At 30.8% G+C, this 17,037-nt stretch overlaps 1 protein-coding gene across 1 annotated transcript; it reads left to right on the top strand.

Annotated features, from left to right (window-relative positions):
• Window positions 263-4,558, top strand: LOC109327162 (adenylate kinase 4). The gene is made up of 6 exons (XM_019560225.1): window positions 263-488; window positions 1,950-2,095; window positions 2,196-2,315; window positions 2,472-2,639; window positions 3,659-3,748; window positions 4,221-4,558. The coding sequence occupies exons 1-6, from the start codon at window positions 377-379 to the stop codon at window positions 4,320-4,322; spliced, it is 738 nt and encodes a 245-aa protein (XP_019415770.1). The 5' UTR covers window positions 263-376; the 3' UTR covers window positions 4,323-4,558.

The raw sequence follows: 17,037 nt of genomic DNA, 5'->3' as shown, positions 1-17,037 counted from the left end.
GCATACAAAATCTAAAAAAGATATTCTTCCATAATTGTGTCAATGAGTAAAGAATCACTGAACACCCTGCAGGGCAATATCAAAGTAATGATGTGTAGCTAATGTAAATTTCTTCTTTAATTTTTAATTTTACTAAAACTAATTATTAAAGTTGTATTATAGCAAAAATAATCACATGCAAATATTTATTGATTCCATCTTTTAATGGGCCTCAACTACTTCCACAAATATTGGGCTTTTACATGAACTACCCCAGCTTTTTCAACGAATTGAATCTTCATCATTACGCCGTCGTTTCATCAACCAACCACACGACGGAAACTACAAGAAAAACCAAGCAACCACCAAAAACATCATCGGTGAATTACACAGAACAATGACTACATCATCACCTAATTTGGAAGATGTTCCCACTCTCAATCTCATGTCTGAAGTTCTTCGTCGTTTGAAGTGTGATTCCAAACCCGATAAGCGTCTCATTCTCATTGGTATTCATATCTTATTCTATTCAAATACCTTTTTTTTTCAATTTTGTTAGGTTTTTTTGGATACCCATTTGTCTCTTTTTATGTTTTAGTTCATATTTTTAAATTTTGTAAGAAAAAAAATTGTTTTTTTATTTTAAATTTTTTGTGGGTACCCAATAAGCTAATCTCTTCAGTTACGAGTGGAGAAGAAAATGAAATTTAGTCTCTCGTGTGGGTTTATGAATTTCTGTTTTTTCTCCTTCCAAATGTTAATTTTGTTTTTGTTTTTGACTTTCAGACATTTATTAAGATTTTAAGATCTGTGGCATTTTATGTGACTAAGTTTTAAATGTTGGACTGAATGTAGCCGATATGAGGATGTTGCGTTTGAGGAGTGGGCTTATAAAGAGTGCATTAGAGAGAGATTTTATGTAGCACCTATTGTAGAATAGATAGTTGAATCTTATGTTTATGTGGTTTGAGCATGTGTGGATGAGAATTGTAGAAGAAGCTCCACCGGAGAGAATGTAGAGTAGATCATATGGAGGGTAACCAAATAGCTAAAGCCGAAGGTATAGGAACACTAACAAAAACTATTGGCAAAATCATTAAGGATGTTGATGTAAACGGGTTGTCTACATATATGGTCTATGGTGCGCCATTTTATGGTCTTGTTTGATTCATGTAGCCAATCCCACTTAGTGTAAAAAAGCGTAGCTGTTGCTGATTTGTTGTTGAAGTCTTTGAATATTTGATTTCAATCAATCATGTGCTAGTGTTTTTGACCCTGTAGCATTTTATCGTCACATGCTTATTATTTGATATTGGACTATAAGGCAAAGTATATGCCTACTTTTATGACACACTTCTACCTAAAAAGCCTTACTCCTTAAAGGTCCTGTCTTTTTGTGATGCTATTTTTTCTATTTGTTAGACAAAAACATGAAGCAGGAAAGCACTGCATTTTTGTTGCTTCCCTCAACGTTCAAATTGTATTAGTTTATTTAGCAAGACTTGGTATGTAAAATGCGACATACTAATGTGTTTTCTCTTTTATAAATGAAGAGTTCTTCTATTGCCTTCCTTTCTTCGTATGGTGATTTCCTTTCTAGTTTCGAATTAGGAACAGTGAAGCACAATACTAATTTCTTTATGAAGATTCAAATTGAACAAGAATGTGTTAGAGGAGTTAGCATTGTAAATCATGATGTTTCCCCCCCTCTTATAAATAGGAATTTCATATATGCATGATCATTTATGTAATGCTCATGCGCTACCTATGTAATTTGATGTGCTATTTCTTACACTTACATTCTGATTACTCTACAAGCAATTGTAGTCTTCAGGTATGGTAATTCTCCATGATCCATATTTGACTTGGTTAGCACATTTAAGGTGATTTCTTTAAGAATCCCCGATTATATGTATGCAATAGATTAAAAAATCCAAGTGGAGTATAAACTTTACAAATTGTTAATGCAGGTCCACCTGGGTCAGGAAAGGGCACTCAGTCCCCAATTATAAAGGATGAGTACTGTTTGTGTCACTTAGCTACCGGTGATATGTTAAGAGCTGCTGTGGCAGCTAAAACCCCTCTTGGCATTAAGGCTAAAGAAGCTATGGATAAGGTAGGATCTCTTGTATACTCTCTTGCTTGAGGATCTTCCTTATATTTTGTGAAATTTTCGTTAGAAATTTCTAACTTGGCATTATTTTATGCATTTTCAGGGAGAACTTGTTTCTGATGACTTAGTTGTTGGCATTATAGATGAAGCAGTGAAGAAACCATCATGTCAGAAGGGTTTCATTCTTGATGGTTTTCCGAGAACTGTGGTCCAAGCACAGAAGGTATAATGGTTGGACATTTGAGAAAATTCATAAGTTTCTTTTGTGTGAAATATTAGTTGTGTGCTTATATTATATGCACCCAAATGCTTGTTTATTTTCACTCTTCTACATGCTGCTCTTGTGTGTAATGTGAACTTGCTTTTTCTTTGCTTACAGCTTGATGAGATGCTTGATAAACAAGGAGTTAAAGTTGATAAGGTGCTCAATTTTGCAATTGATGATGCTATCCTCGAGGAGCGAATTACTGGTCGCTGGATACATCCATCAAGTGGCCGAACCTACCATACAAAATTTGCTCCTCCCAAGGTTTCCGGAGTTGATGATGTGAGTTTGTGTCTCTATAAAAATGCTATATGCCTATGCCCTAAATATGATTGATGTTACTTATAGGGACATAACACAAGTCATTTATTTAAATTTTAAAAGCTTTTATCATCATAAAGAGTAGGATGATAATTACAAATACAATAATAAGGGATGAGGCTCCTCTAAAATGAGTTTTGAGTGTATAGTGAGCGTTAATGGTGCTTTGAGCATTGATTAATAAAGACTTCAATTTTTAAAGTACACTGAGATCCAACCCACTTTAACTAATTAAGAGTGGATACGTTCTTACTCGTTCACTTTACACTCAATCTCACGTTGAAGGAGACTTTTTTCCGAAGCCACACTTCATTTCTTTTAAATTTTTTATTTTTTTATTTTTTGGGAAATTAGTTCCAAGGAAACTGCTGGTTTTAATTGCTGACCATACCTAGGAAATTGTTTTAATTACTGCTTTCTCTGTCAAGCTGGATGGATAAAATGGAGTGTGTAAAGTATTATATGTGATTAGACATTGTCACTCAAGCTTTAAGGGGAAATTTTACCGCACAATTGTAAGAGTTGCAATGTTGTATGAGACTGAATGTTGGATATAAAATGCTAACAAAAGAATAAACTCAATGTAGTAGAGATGAAAGTGTTGCATTAGATGAGCGTACATACTAGATAAGACTGAATTAGGAATGGATGTTTTAGAGAGAAAGTAGGGGTAGCTCCTATTGTAGAAAAGATGGTAGAATCTCATGTTAGGTGGTTTGGGCATATGTAGAGGAAATTGGTAGAAACCTCACTAAGGAAAGTAGATCAAATGCAGGTTAGTCCAATACATAGAGGCGGAGGGAGGCCAAGAAAAACATTATGTGAAACAATTAAGAAGGATTTGGAGATCAACACTTTGTTAATGGACATGACTTATGATAGAGCATTATGGCGTTATTTGATCCATGTAGCAGATCTCACCTAGTGAGATTAAGGTTTGGTTGTTGTTTTTCACTGTCAAATTTGTTTTTCCCCTCTAGGTTACCGGTGAACCTCTTATTCAGCGCAAGGATGACACTGCAGCTGTTCTCAAGTCAAGACTGGAGGCATTCCACAAGCAAACTGAACCGGTATGAGGATTTTGATTCTTAGGTTCAGTAAAATTTGAAACTTTGCTATAAATGCATTCAGCAACTTTTGTGTGTGTGTCTAAACCCTAAATGATGTAATAATCTAGAGGGTTAGCCTTGGTGCAATGGTAAAGGTCATGGGTTAAATCCTGGAAGTCTCACCATTTGTGGGAATAAGTTTGCGCACGTTTACCCTCCCAGATACCACCAGTTGGGAGCCTCGTGCTGTCATGCATAGGGCCACCATGATGATGTATTCTAATGTTTTGTTTATTCTAATTTTGAAGTTTATGTTAATTGTTAAGTTTTCTCTTTATGCCTCTCCTTTTCAACTTCAGATGTGTTGATATGAGTCTTCTATTCTAAATGTTGTTGGAGCAACATTTCATTTATCTAGATTTATGTACTCCTTTGACCCCTTTTCTCTCATGGTTTACATCTACAATGAAAAATTGTTTATTGGACAATGCAGGTTATTGATTACTATTCAAAGAAGAGCATTGTTGCTAACCTTCATGCTGAGAAACCTCCCAAAGAGGTGACATCTGAAGTAGAGAAGGTGCTATCTTCATAGAGTTACTCTTAGCCTCTCCAGCTTGAAATTCCAATTGTTTTGCCATGAAAAACATTGTTTGCTAGTTTGTATTTTAAAATGTTTTGAACTCTACTCAACTTTTAGCTTTTACTGATTTATCTCCGGCTGTTCGCAAACTCAAATTTGAAGAGTTGGATGAAATAAAAATTCAATTGAATCTAACTGTTACCTTTGGTTGTTGTTCATTAGTGTAGTTCTGTATGAATTCTCTTCTATTCCTAGACCATTGAGGTGGTTTAATACCCTTATTTAGGTCTTTAACGACCTCTATAAAATTGGCAGCAAGAGCTTTTGATGGGTATCTCTTGTTCTTTGGCAATATTCAACCATTCAATTCTTCCCCTCAAAATAATATTCTTAAGGGGGGATGTTCTTGTTTTAGATCCTGATTTAGATGTCTCTTGTTTTTGTCCTTGATGTAGTGCTTGAACTAGCTATGAATTTACCAACAAAAAGTTTGTCTACTAATCTAAGGTCCTACTAGATTCTCTAAAAGAGTAAAATGTTAATAGTTCGATTCTTAGGAGCGACACTTGTTGAAGAAATAATTACACATCCAGAATGGATTAGTTCCTTACCAATAAGGTAAAAGGGTACTCTTAATAGTACAAAAAAGCTATCTATGATTCTAACTTAATAGTATGTTTCTCTACTCGCCAACTGTGGGCAGATCCATGTAGCTCAAGAACATAGATAAGAACGGCAGTAGTATAATCTGATTTTTGTGTCCTCAAATTTTTTGCATTGAAAAACTCAAAATAGATATCAAATGTGGATTAATTAGTCATTTTTAGCATTTTATGACTAATCTTAAAGACTATTTTGATTTTTTTTATGTATCAAATAGTTACAGGTGTAAATTTAATGAATCTGCTGAATTTTTATTTTCTTTTACATAGTACACAGCAGTACAACATTAAGAGCAAATTTATGTTTTTTATAAAATAACCATGTCCCAAAAAAAACCATGTCCCCCTTCCCTAACCAATCATATTTCCTAAGATAATATAAAATATTAATTTATGTTTTTTATAAAAACAAATTCCAATAAAATAACCTATTTTGATTGGTTTGGTACACCATTAGGGACACCAATAAGTACAGATGATCCTCTTCCAAGAGGGATCCAAATATGAATCGAGTTATTTGTGCTGCCACCCTTAGCTTCAGAGTTTGAATTATTTACCTAAAATTTAGTTTTAATATTCACCTTTAAGTTCTATAGCTAAGTTCTCATTCTCCAAGTTAATCAAGACAATGAACCATTGTGTATATTTGTTAAAGATGCAAAAGACAAATACATGGTAAACTATATGTTTAGATGCTAGTACCTTACTGGAAGAATTCCTCAGAAGACACATGGATGAGTGAATACTGTATATGCGGAAGGAAGTAGCTAAAAGTTGAAATCCTTATTCCCATTTTAATCCTAAATGTGTAATTGTGTATCGGGTAAAGGAGGGTTGTAGGGTAATCTTTTAATTTTATTTGTAATAAAAGGTTGATAATGAAGGGAGCTAACTCGGCATTCATTTGAAACTCAACTCGTTATTTAGTTAAATAAACTTGATTTGTAAATAAAATGAGTCGAACTTGACCTAAAAGTTAGCTTGTTAAATAAACAGGTCAACTCTTAGTTAAATACTGAGAGTGCAAAGCGTCAAGCATTGCATTAACAATGCTTTGCCTATGTTTTCATGAAGACAAAAAGTTAATTAAAGCTTGAAGATGTCTCAACAATCAACATGCCGAGGGCTCAAGTGATGTCTTATTAAACTTAGGTTATAATTCTTTATTATCTTTTTAGAAGTCTAAGATGTTTGCCATTGCCATAGATATTGAGTCTAGGTTAGGTAAACCTAGGTGTGAGTCTCACAAGACTTAATAAAGTAATTAATCCACTAAAATGAGATATCATCTAGAAGTATATGATAATTAGGTTCACGCATTTTATACATTGATTTTATACATTAAATGTATTATATTTTGGAAATCATGTATTGCATGAGCATATATCATATAAGTAGTTTACCATTTAATCATGTATTAAAAATACACTGGTTAATCGATTAACCCAATGGCTTAATCGATTAACGTGAGTGTTTTTCTACTGTTTCAACAACATAACTGAAAAACCGTTTTTAAGAGGCAAAAACTATTTTGTATAAATACTAGCTAATTGCATAAACGACTATGTAGAAAAAGAGAGAGAAACACATAGAGAAAAGATATAGATCTTCATTGTTAGAATCTATTAGTGAGTGTTGAATTAGGAGAAAGATTAGATCATGTTAAGACTTTAGTTTTCATATTCATATTGCATGATTCTTTGTAAAGCTTTCTTGCATCATTCTTGTGTTTCTTGAAAAGAAAAAGATTGTTCTTTAAATATTGCATATTTTCAGAAATCTTATGCATGAACATTCATATTAGACTAGGACGTCTTATGAGTTCTTGCTTAGGTTTTTAGGCTTTGATTTGTATTGTAATATCCGAGTATTAAGTACTTATTCATAACTCAAAGCATTGTTAATTCAAGGATTGGGAAAATCCTAACTAAGGTGTTCTTCACACAAAGACTTGGAGGTCTTGGGATAAAGAGCGATACCTTGGCTGGGGCCGAATCGCGTAAGAAATGTTTTCTTGGGAGGCGGTTTTGGGAAAGGTCAAACCAAGGGTGACGAAGTTCTTTGGGTTCCAAGAAGGGAGCATTCAAGTTTTGTATTTGGAAGCGTGTATGTAACATACATTGTGTTTCATAGTGAAGAAGGAAAATATCACAAATCAGAGGGGAGGACTGGATGTAGTTTTGCAGTGGACAGCAAAACGAACTAGGATAAAATCCCTGCGCAATCTTTTCTACCATTTTCTCTTTTATATTTCAAGATGTTTTAATGCGAGTTTGGAGCTAATATTTTGCATGGTTGTACCTTGCTATATTCTTGTTAATCTTACATAAAATTATTTGTTGTATATTTGTTTGTGTTGGTTAATAACTGTGCAAGTTGTTGTTCTGATCATTCTAGTTTTGTTACTGGTTAATCGATTATGAACAGTGCTTAATCGATTAGCTGGACATTTTTCAGCAAGTGTGTAAAAACCATAAAAGTGGAACTTGAGCTCCACCACACCTATTCAACCCCCCTTCTAGGTGTTCCTAGGCCACTAATACCTAACAAGTTGTACCAGAGCTAGTATGACGTGCTAGCTCAACCGCATCCGTGTGATATGAGAGGGACTACATATGGGCTCTAATAACCCATTTGACGGTGATGGCGCATCCCTTAACCGCTCTCTCGTATTCAGTGGCGAATGTTATGCCTATTGGAAGGTTCGCATGAGAATCTATATCGAGGCAATAGACACAAACATTTGAGATTCTGTTGCCAATGGTCCATACATTCCACTTCATATGGTGGATGTCGAGTTTAAAGAAAAGCCTAAAGGCTTATGGACGAATATTGAGAAAAGAAAGGCCCAACATGACCTTAAGGCCAAGAACATTATTACTTCGACCTTATCTTATGACGTATTCTTTAGAGTCTCACAGTGTCTTTATGCAAAAGAAATGTGGGATACTTTTTGAACTTTTAAAACAATCATTTTTCACAATATTCTATAAGCACATGATGTTTAAGATTGTACATGTAAAAACTTTAACAAATACTTATAGAGTATAATATGTATGCACTATGAGCATAAAGATTTATACATAATCGCTACATCATTCACTATTCATTTGAATTACTTTTTTTTGAAGCGTCAATTATGATTGATTAAATATAAATGGTGATGATGTAGTGACAGTGTATAAAACTCATACACTGTCATTGCATACATTTTTTATCATATTTATATATGTTATGTACTTTAGAATAAACTTTTAAATTAACTACATACACATTACTTATAAATGATAAGTATTAAAAGTGAGAACGATAATAATAGATGAATTTGCTTAAATTTAATTTTGTTAAATTTTTAATGAAATTGAAAAGCCAAAAATCATTTTAAATTTTTTGTTTTTTGGATGGATTGAGTATTTATCCAAATGGATATATCTACGAATATCTATTAGATATAATGAATGAATTTGAATCCATCCATTATCAATACTATCCATTGGATTATATCCATTTGAATCCATTAGTTTTAACGGATGGATTTGGATGGATTTAATTTGGATGAATTATGAATTATGGATAATTTTGCCACTTCTAATCTTGAATATGTTTGTTTGGTCTCTAGTTGTTTTATTTTGGTGTTGCATTTGCTTTTATTGAATGTGCATTAGTATTAGTATGTGTGATTTAAGGGTATGCCAATTGTACTAGCTTAACTATTATTGAATCTGAACTAGGGCTTTCACACAATTGAAAACTTTTTTAGTTCATAGTTTTAACCATGCATCATTGTCAATTTTTCAAGATTTGGTGCAAGTTTTGATCTTATACGTCTGGACTTTGAAGAGGAGTTTATAAGTGCTAAAGAAGATTGTTGACAAATCTGAATTGTAAAGTACATGGAAGGAAATTCAGAGCAACATGATAAAAGTTAAATCTAGACAAATATGTTGTAAAATAGGAACAATCTTGTTTGTACTGTAACCAAAAAATGGATGTAAATTAAGAATAACGTAAATTGTTGTAGCATTATCTATTGTACAACCACTTATTAAATTGACATTTCAAAATGAAAAAATCTTATGCTAAAGTCTTCTTTGTGTTATTGTTACATGATTGTTGTTGGTTAACATTTCCGATCATGATCCCAAATGTGTTCTCCACGATGTAAGTCATATAAAGGAACCCATCTTCATCATATCCTTATTTTCCTCCAACATCTTAACCGTTGCATCATCATGAATGGAGAAAATTGGTATCAACAATTTACAATATATAGTAGAATATTCTTATTGTTTGGGGGTTGAGAAGTCACCGTAAATTAAACAAGATAAAATAACAACTACCAATTATTTATTAGGAGTTTAAGATGTCAATAATGTGATTTTTTCTTTTTCTTTGGACAATTTCATAGAGTAATGATTAGTTTCACCATAAATAGGAAAATGACAACGAAATGTCTTATTTGCAACTTCATGTCCTCCTTTTGGTCTTGATTCTTTTGGTCAACCTTTTGTCTTAGAAGTGACGAGATTCTGAATATCAAATTCATCATCATTTCTAACACCATGTTCCAAATCAGATGTAGGTTCTATAACCTCATCAAACATGTCTCTTACCAAATCAATGACATTCTCTAACTCTTTAGTAGCGACTTCAACTTGATCTTTTGTCTTTAAAGTTTCAAATTCTAGGCATTGCACTAAAGACAAACTCGATATATGAGTTATCATTGCAATTAATTATATGACTAGATTGTGGCATTAATGAACTTTCTCTTCTCCATCGAAAATGAACATATTGTTCTGAGAGGCAAAAAAATTCATTTTTCAACAACACTCAAATAACATGTCTACACAATATCCGAGAAAACTCAAATTCTTTACAAGAACAATTAATTGATTCTTGTTCATATATCAACCTTACTAGACGACCTCCACCAAGCTTGATATGATGTTGCACTATGTTAGAGTCGTTATTAATTTTAGTTGCTGCATATTTTGAAAACAATTAAATCTCATGTTGGAGCAACTAAAAGGCATAAGGTGTAAGTATAGTTGCATCATGTTCCTCAATAGGGAAACCAGTTATAATATGATATTATGGTATTTTTGACGCATTCTTGCCTCTTCTCCATCTTGATTTCTAATGTTGACAACAACTGCAACTAGACAAGAATAATTTAATTATGACAAATTGTTTAAGTAAAAACTAATATACACCAAATAAAGAATGAAACTAGATTCATACTTGGTTGAAAAAATCCACCAAACTCGTTTTGATATCCAAGAATTTTTTAATATATGAATTTATAGATTTTGAACGTCCATTTATTATCATTCCAGCGAAAAAGTTGTTCTTCAAATAAGCCAAAGCCCAAAATTGACAATAAGAATACAACAAGACAATATGTTGATCCTTACTTAGGTCAAGGTTGTCAACCATTATTTTTCATTGTTGTTCAAAGTTACTTGCACATTCTAAATTGTATAGCATATAAAACTCGGATTTAAAGTGATCATAGTTTGGACCCAAAGAGAAAGAAAACCATGTTGGGAACTTTGACACAATATGCCATATGCAAAATGCATGCTTTGTATTTAACAATTCCACTAAAACAACTTCTTTAAGTGCATGGTATTGATCACTAAGATTTGTTTATGAATATTTCCCTTTAAGGAAATACGTAAAACATTGAAAATGACACAAATTATAAAAAAATGATTAAACTATGGAAATTAAAACTCAAGTCACAAAAAAACTTCAAATAATAAAAATTTACCTTTAAGACCAATGTAAAGGAAGGTATCTTCTCATTTCACAATAGCACACACCTAAAAAAAATTGACTTCCCATTATTATCAACTCCAACCCATAATCCAAAAGGCATATCATAACATTTAATTCGATATGTAATATGAAACACAACCATATCTACAAAAGCTTTATATGTTCGAATAGAATCACTAAATACCCAATTAATATGCTACAATTTGTTATTTTTATCTATTGTAAAATCATATTGGAATGCATCATCTTTATCTTTTAGACTTTTGCATAATTTTAGTACATCTGAAGCATCATTATCTTTACCAACATTACTTTGAGATTAAAGAAAATTCCTAATGTCTTTTTCCAAAAAAAGTAGATGGTTCACCTCTACCACCTTCTCCAATTCAAGCACCCTCATTATAATACTTACCAAACATTCAACTTTTGATAGCGGTAATATGCAACCTTGAACATTGATACTTTATAGGTATTGTGAAAGTCATTTTTGTTCGGCCCAGGAAAGGCCAAAACCATTTTTTTCTTAAAACAATTGATTTCTCAAAAAATAATAAGCAAATGAATTTTTGGAATAAAAAATAAAAGAGATGCTAAAATAGATTAATGGGTAATTAATGGCTCAATAATAATCAAATATTATCTCATTTTCGTTTTAAAAGGATTTTATGTGACTTAATACTTACTTATTATCTTGATCATGGAATGATTCCAATTTCTAAAATAAATCATATCACAAAATCCTTCCAATTTTCGTTTTCTATTTATTTGTAAAATAAAAGTGCATTCAAAATATCCCTTTTGTGATTTTATAAAAGTCAAATGATTGATTTTTACCTATTTATAGGTAATGTGATAATTTTGGGATTTTATAGAATCAGTGTATAATTTTCTATCCAAAAATATGTTTTCGGCTACAACTATTTTAAAAATGTCAAATAATTATGTTGAGCGCACATTTGGGCAGTATAATATTTTTTGACTTTATAAAATTTATTGGACTATTTTTAGAACAAAAAATGCATTTTTTGAATGTCCTAGAACCCAAAATTACCCAATTCACATATTTTAATTTATGACTATTCTCAAATTCGAATTTTATTATTAAGGATATCATAATGTTTTGGAATATGAATTGATTATGTGAATTATGAGTTTTTGTTGTTATTTTATTTTTAAAACATGTGTTGAAATCTCTCTTTAAATAAGAGGAATCACACACTAAAAACATAACAAATCCACATACAAAAATCTAATTTATGGGTAAGAGAATATTTAACCTTAAATCTCTTCAATAACTTAATATGGAGATCCAATTTTATTTTACATGTGCAAATTCTATCACTATAAATAAAAAGGATAAGTACACATAGAAATCTCTCCAAAAAAGTCATTCCAGAAAAATCCAAAAAATACTCACTTTCCTCTCTCAAATTTTTTTTATAGTTTTACCCTCTCAATCCAAAGTAGCAAAGAAATACAAGCATAAAAATCACCAAAACCCTGAAATTATCCCAAACACAAAAAAACTCAAATAACCCAAAAATTATCCCAAAAAAATGTAGCAAAATAGATTGCAATATCCCTTTCCCCATATGATGTGTTCACCAATATTATATCAGTGATCTGTCCGTGAATTAGTGCAACACTACCAAGTTTTCTTGCTTATCGACGACTATTTACAATCAGGTAGGCTATCTCTAGTCCAACAAAGTCACATTCTATAGTTTCAACATCTGCACTAAATCTACTTAGTTTCCCCTATTGGTGTTCTCTATAGTTTTGGTTTGTTGTCGACAAATCTTATAATAAGAAGTAATAAAAAATAATCAGAATCTCACTATAATTAAAGTTATTGTTAATGAAAATTATAGTCTTTTAGAAAATACTCTCACCTAACTATATTGTTATAAATGTTTATAAAAAATATTTTTTTGGGATTAATCAAAGATGGAGGAGGTCGCAAAAATGCTTCTTTTCCTCAAATTATATTTGAATGGTTAAGTTACGACGCTTCTATTTGTAAAAATTTCCTGTCTCTTCTGTCTTTCTACTGCAATAAATTTTTGTTGTTTAGAAATATCAATACTTGACAAATATACTTTTTTTTTTAAATATCCTCAAAATTATTCTTGTTACGTTTGTAAGTGTGACATCGTCTAACTGAAAATCTACAACTCTTCCCAAATAAAAAGTAAAAATTGTAAGTAATTTCACCAGAATTGAAAATCTATCCTTTAAAAGGACTTGATTCATTGATGTTTTTGTCTTGTCATTTTTTAGCTATTGAATTTCATCATCTTCACTGAATCAGAATGTCTAAGGTGTTGTATAGGCCAACTGTCACTTTCTTTTTATGTCATCATATTCTGAAATTTTGATTGAGATATCACAATGAATTAGATTGAGGGTTTGGGAGAATGAAATTATGATGTCATTAAAGCAAACAAGTGGAGCCAAATTGTTGAGGTTTGTAAACATGAACGTAACTGTACAAATCCCTGGGATAAAGGCATCGATACAAAACTTCGTCTTTAGGATTGGAGCAAAAAAGGGTTTGTGGGTTGTGACTTTGAGAACGATGATGGTTCTTGGGGTGAAAAAAGTGATGGTTGGTGCTTAAGTTATTGGTGGTGACAGTGGTCACGATTAGATTGGGAGGGAATGATGGAAAAGTTGTAGAGGCAGACATGATAGATTATGGTTGGTGCTTAAGGAGATAACAAAGTTGGAAAGAAGATAGGGTCTTTGGCATCTGATTGTGTTCAATGAAGAATGGAGTTAGATTGCAAGGGTTTGTGGGGTGAGAGGAGTGAGAAATAACTGAAATTATTAAAATATCCTTATTGTTTAAACAAAATTTAATTAAATGGTAAGGGTAATTTTTATCCAATAGTTTTGGCAAACACTATTAACATATCATTTCATAAAAAAAGATGACTCATGTTAGCAAATCATGTATATATCTTTGTGTTTGTGTGTGTGTTAATAATCATTATTTGAGCTTATAAACTATATATCAATTGACTAATTAGTTAAGCTAAACAATTCATGAACTCTCACGAATCAAATTAATTTGAGCTGACCAGTCAAACCAAACGGTTAACAATTTTCAATTGAGTTGAATTCGAGCAAGAAACATAGCTTATTTCAAACTCAAGTCAAGTTTCGAGTCGATCAATTCCTTATCGAGCTGAATCGAGTTGAGCTCTGGTTTGACTCGTTTTGACTCATTTTCAGTCCTACATAATACAATATGTCACGAAGGTAGATATACCCGAAAAGTTATAACCCGATACGAGGCTAAGAAATGGGGTACAATTCAATCTCTTCTTTGTGTCACCAGGACAAACATTGTAATTTCCTTTTCAATTTCCTTCATTATTTCAATTCTCATTTTCTTGTATGTGTATCTTATCCTTACTTTCCTTGATTTTTTATTAAATTCTCTGAGTGATGTATATTCTTAATAGCACTTACTCAAATGATTGTGAGATCAATGGTAGAACATGTGAATATTACAAACTTATTCTTAAATTCATAACATATCTAAATATTTGTTAAAAAAATGTAGATGTGGAACCTTAATCATCACATTCTTGCAGAATGTTGCGAAGAATTAATTTTTTAAAAATTCAAAAATAAATTTTTTAAAAAGGGTGTCTTCAAAAAATTAAAAAGATCTTTTTAAAGTGGTGATTTAAAAAATAAAATGTTTTTTAAAAGTGTTTTTTTTAAAAACAATGATTTTTTAAATAAAAGTATTTGATTTTGCACAAAGTCATTTTTAAAAATGATTTTGAAAAATGATTTTATTGAAATAGTGGTTTTTAAAAGGATGATTTTGTTTTACAAAAATGACAAATGTTTTATTGAAATAGTGATTTTTAAAAAGATGATTTTTTTACAAAAAACTAGCAAGTTACCATTGCATTCGCATGAGGCGGTATTTTTTCACTGCATGATTAATAACACATATTACCTATCCATTCACATGGTTAAAAACGTACATGTTAGTCATATATTCGTATTGTTAAGAACACATATGTTACTCGTGTATTCGTATGGTTAAAATCACACATGTTAAATGTGCATTCGCATGGTTAAAAGCACATATATTATCCGTACATTCGCATTATTAAGAACACACATGTTACTCGTGTATTCGCATGGTTAAAAACACAAGTTACCTGTACATTTGTATTATAAAGAACACATGTTTCTCGTGGATTCACATTGTTAAAAACACACATATTACTTATACATTTGCGTTGTTAAGAATATACATGTTATCCGTGCATTCACATGTCGAAACATGTTCAAAGACATAAGAAAAATAAATGACAATTCCGATTTTTGTAATGAAAATAAGGAAACTGTAATGTGATACTATGTGATTTTTGAAGGTTAAAAAATTTCAATAGTATGTTGAAATTCTTAATATTCTTAAAATTAAAATTAAGAATTCTATGATCATTAATAGCAATGGGAGTGATCATGCTCCAATGAAGCCTCAACTTCAATTTTCAAACATTCATCTTTAAATAAAAATCATAAATAACAAATCAATTTGTTGGTTCAGATTTTCAATTCTAATGACAAAAAGATTAATAATAACAATAAACAAACAAATGCACAGTAAATAAATAAATGTAATATTGTAAGTGAATGTATATAATATCAATGGAGACCGGATACATAACATTGATTTTGAGGGTCTGATTATCCTTGAGAATGATACCCTTGTAAACGAGACTCCAATAAAGAGAATTTTCGGAAGACCAAATATATAAAATAATGAAATCAATGAGAACAAATCTATAAAATAAAAAAGTCAATAAAAAAGTCAATAAAAAATGTACAAAAAATCAACAAAAAAATAAAATTAGATATACAAAATAAGAACATATCTACAACATAAACAATAAAAGTGCATTTTAAAGAACAAATCCATAAAATTAGAATAAATCTATAAAATAAATATTAAAATCATTGAAAAAAAATACACTTTAAAGAGATTTGCTGAAGAGAAAGAGAAGGACAACAAGGAAGATGGAGAATAATAATGAAATAATAAAATGAAATAAAAAAGGATAGAAATAGAAAGACACAACATGTGAAAGAGAATTCAAATAAAAATTAATATGAGATTTAATATGGAAGATATCACATCTTCTGTTCCACAATATGTGTCACTTCATATGTTACGAGTTATGATTGGTCAGAAAAATATTTAATAAATATATTTTAATTTTAATGCATTTTTTCAACCAATCATAGTTCATGACATATAGAGTGATGCATATTGTGAGCAGAAGATATGCTCCAAATATGAAAAGGTATGTAGGAAAGAGAATGAACAATTTAGGAGGGAAGATTTTAATAGATATATATTGTTAGATTTACACTCAAGTGTGCATTTATTATTCATACATAATAGAAGTTGTTTTGCCTTTTGCTGGTAAAATATTTTGGGCGGAAAAAAAATATTGTGAGACATTGACACATGTCAGAGATGAGTGTTTTCTCTTATATAGTAAATATATGTTTGTATTTCGAATTAAAAAATCAAATAGATTGGATACTCATTTAATCAATTCAAATGGTTTCATGTATGAATTGAAATTATTTATTCAGTTTGAATATGAATAAATTGTATAATTTAAAAATTGATTTCATAAATTTATATGGATTAATGAATGACTTTGCGAGGGATAACAAAAATACATGTTCCCAATAATGAAAATTATCCAATTACTTAACGAGGACCTCATATATTTTAATTTATAAAAATTCATTTATATAAACTTTGGAATAATATTTAAATTTATCATTGTTGCTTTAGATGATGCCGTAACAAGGAGGACATTCTAAAACAAAGCAAAGGTTATGACTTTCGTTTTTTGTTTTCATAAAGTATTTAACTTTATTATTGATTGAAATATTTTGTTTTATTCCCACCTCCACCAATGTATCACATAGAATATGTGCCTTTTATGTACCCTTTATGTTAAGTATTTTATATATTATAAGAAGATTTTTATGTATTGATATGCTTCTTTCCTTTGAATTATGGAATATTATAATAAGGTTTTAAGATAATTATGTTTGATGCCATGAATATTGCTTGCAAGGTGAACATGAAAGTTGGTGATGTTTCCTTTGTCATTGTTCTTACTTGCATTGTTATAACTAAACTATTGTTAACTATATAAAGCTTAATATGACTCACTTTATGGCGTGTTTTAGTTTTGAAAAGTATTTTTGTGTGCATCAAGGAAGAA

The sequence above is a fragment of the Lupinus angustifolius genome, chromosome LG14, assembly GCF_001865875.1.
Source record: "Lupinus angustifolius cultivar Tanjil chromosome LG14, LupAngTanjil_v1.0, whole genome shotgun sequence".
Lineage (NCBI taxonomy): Eukaryota > Viridiplantae > Streptophyta > Magnoliopsida > Fabales > Fabaceae > Lupinus > Lupinus angustifolius.
Note: the sequence above shows the minus strand (reverse complement) of the source record. Positions and strands in the feature narration are given on the sequence as shown.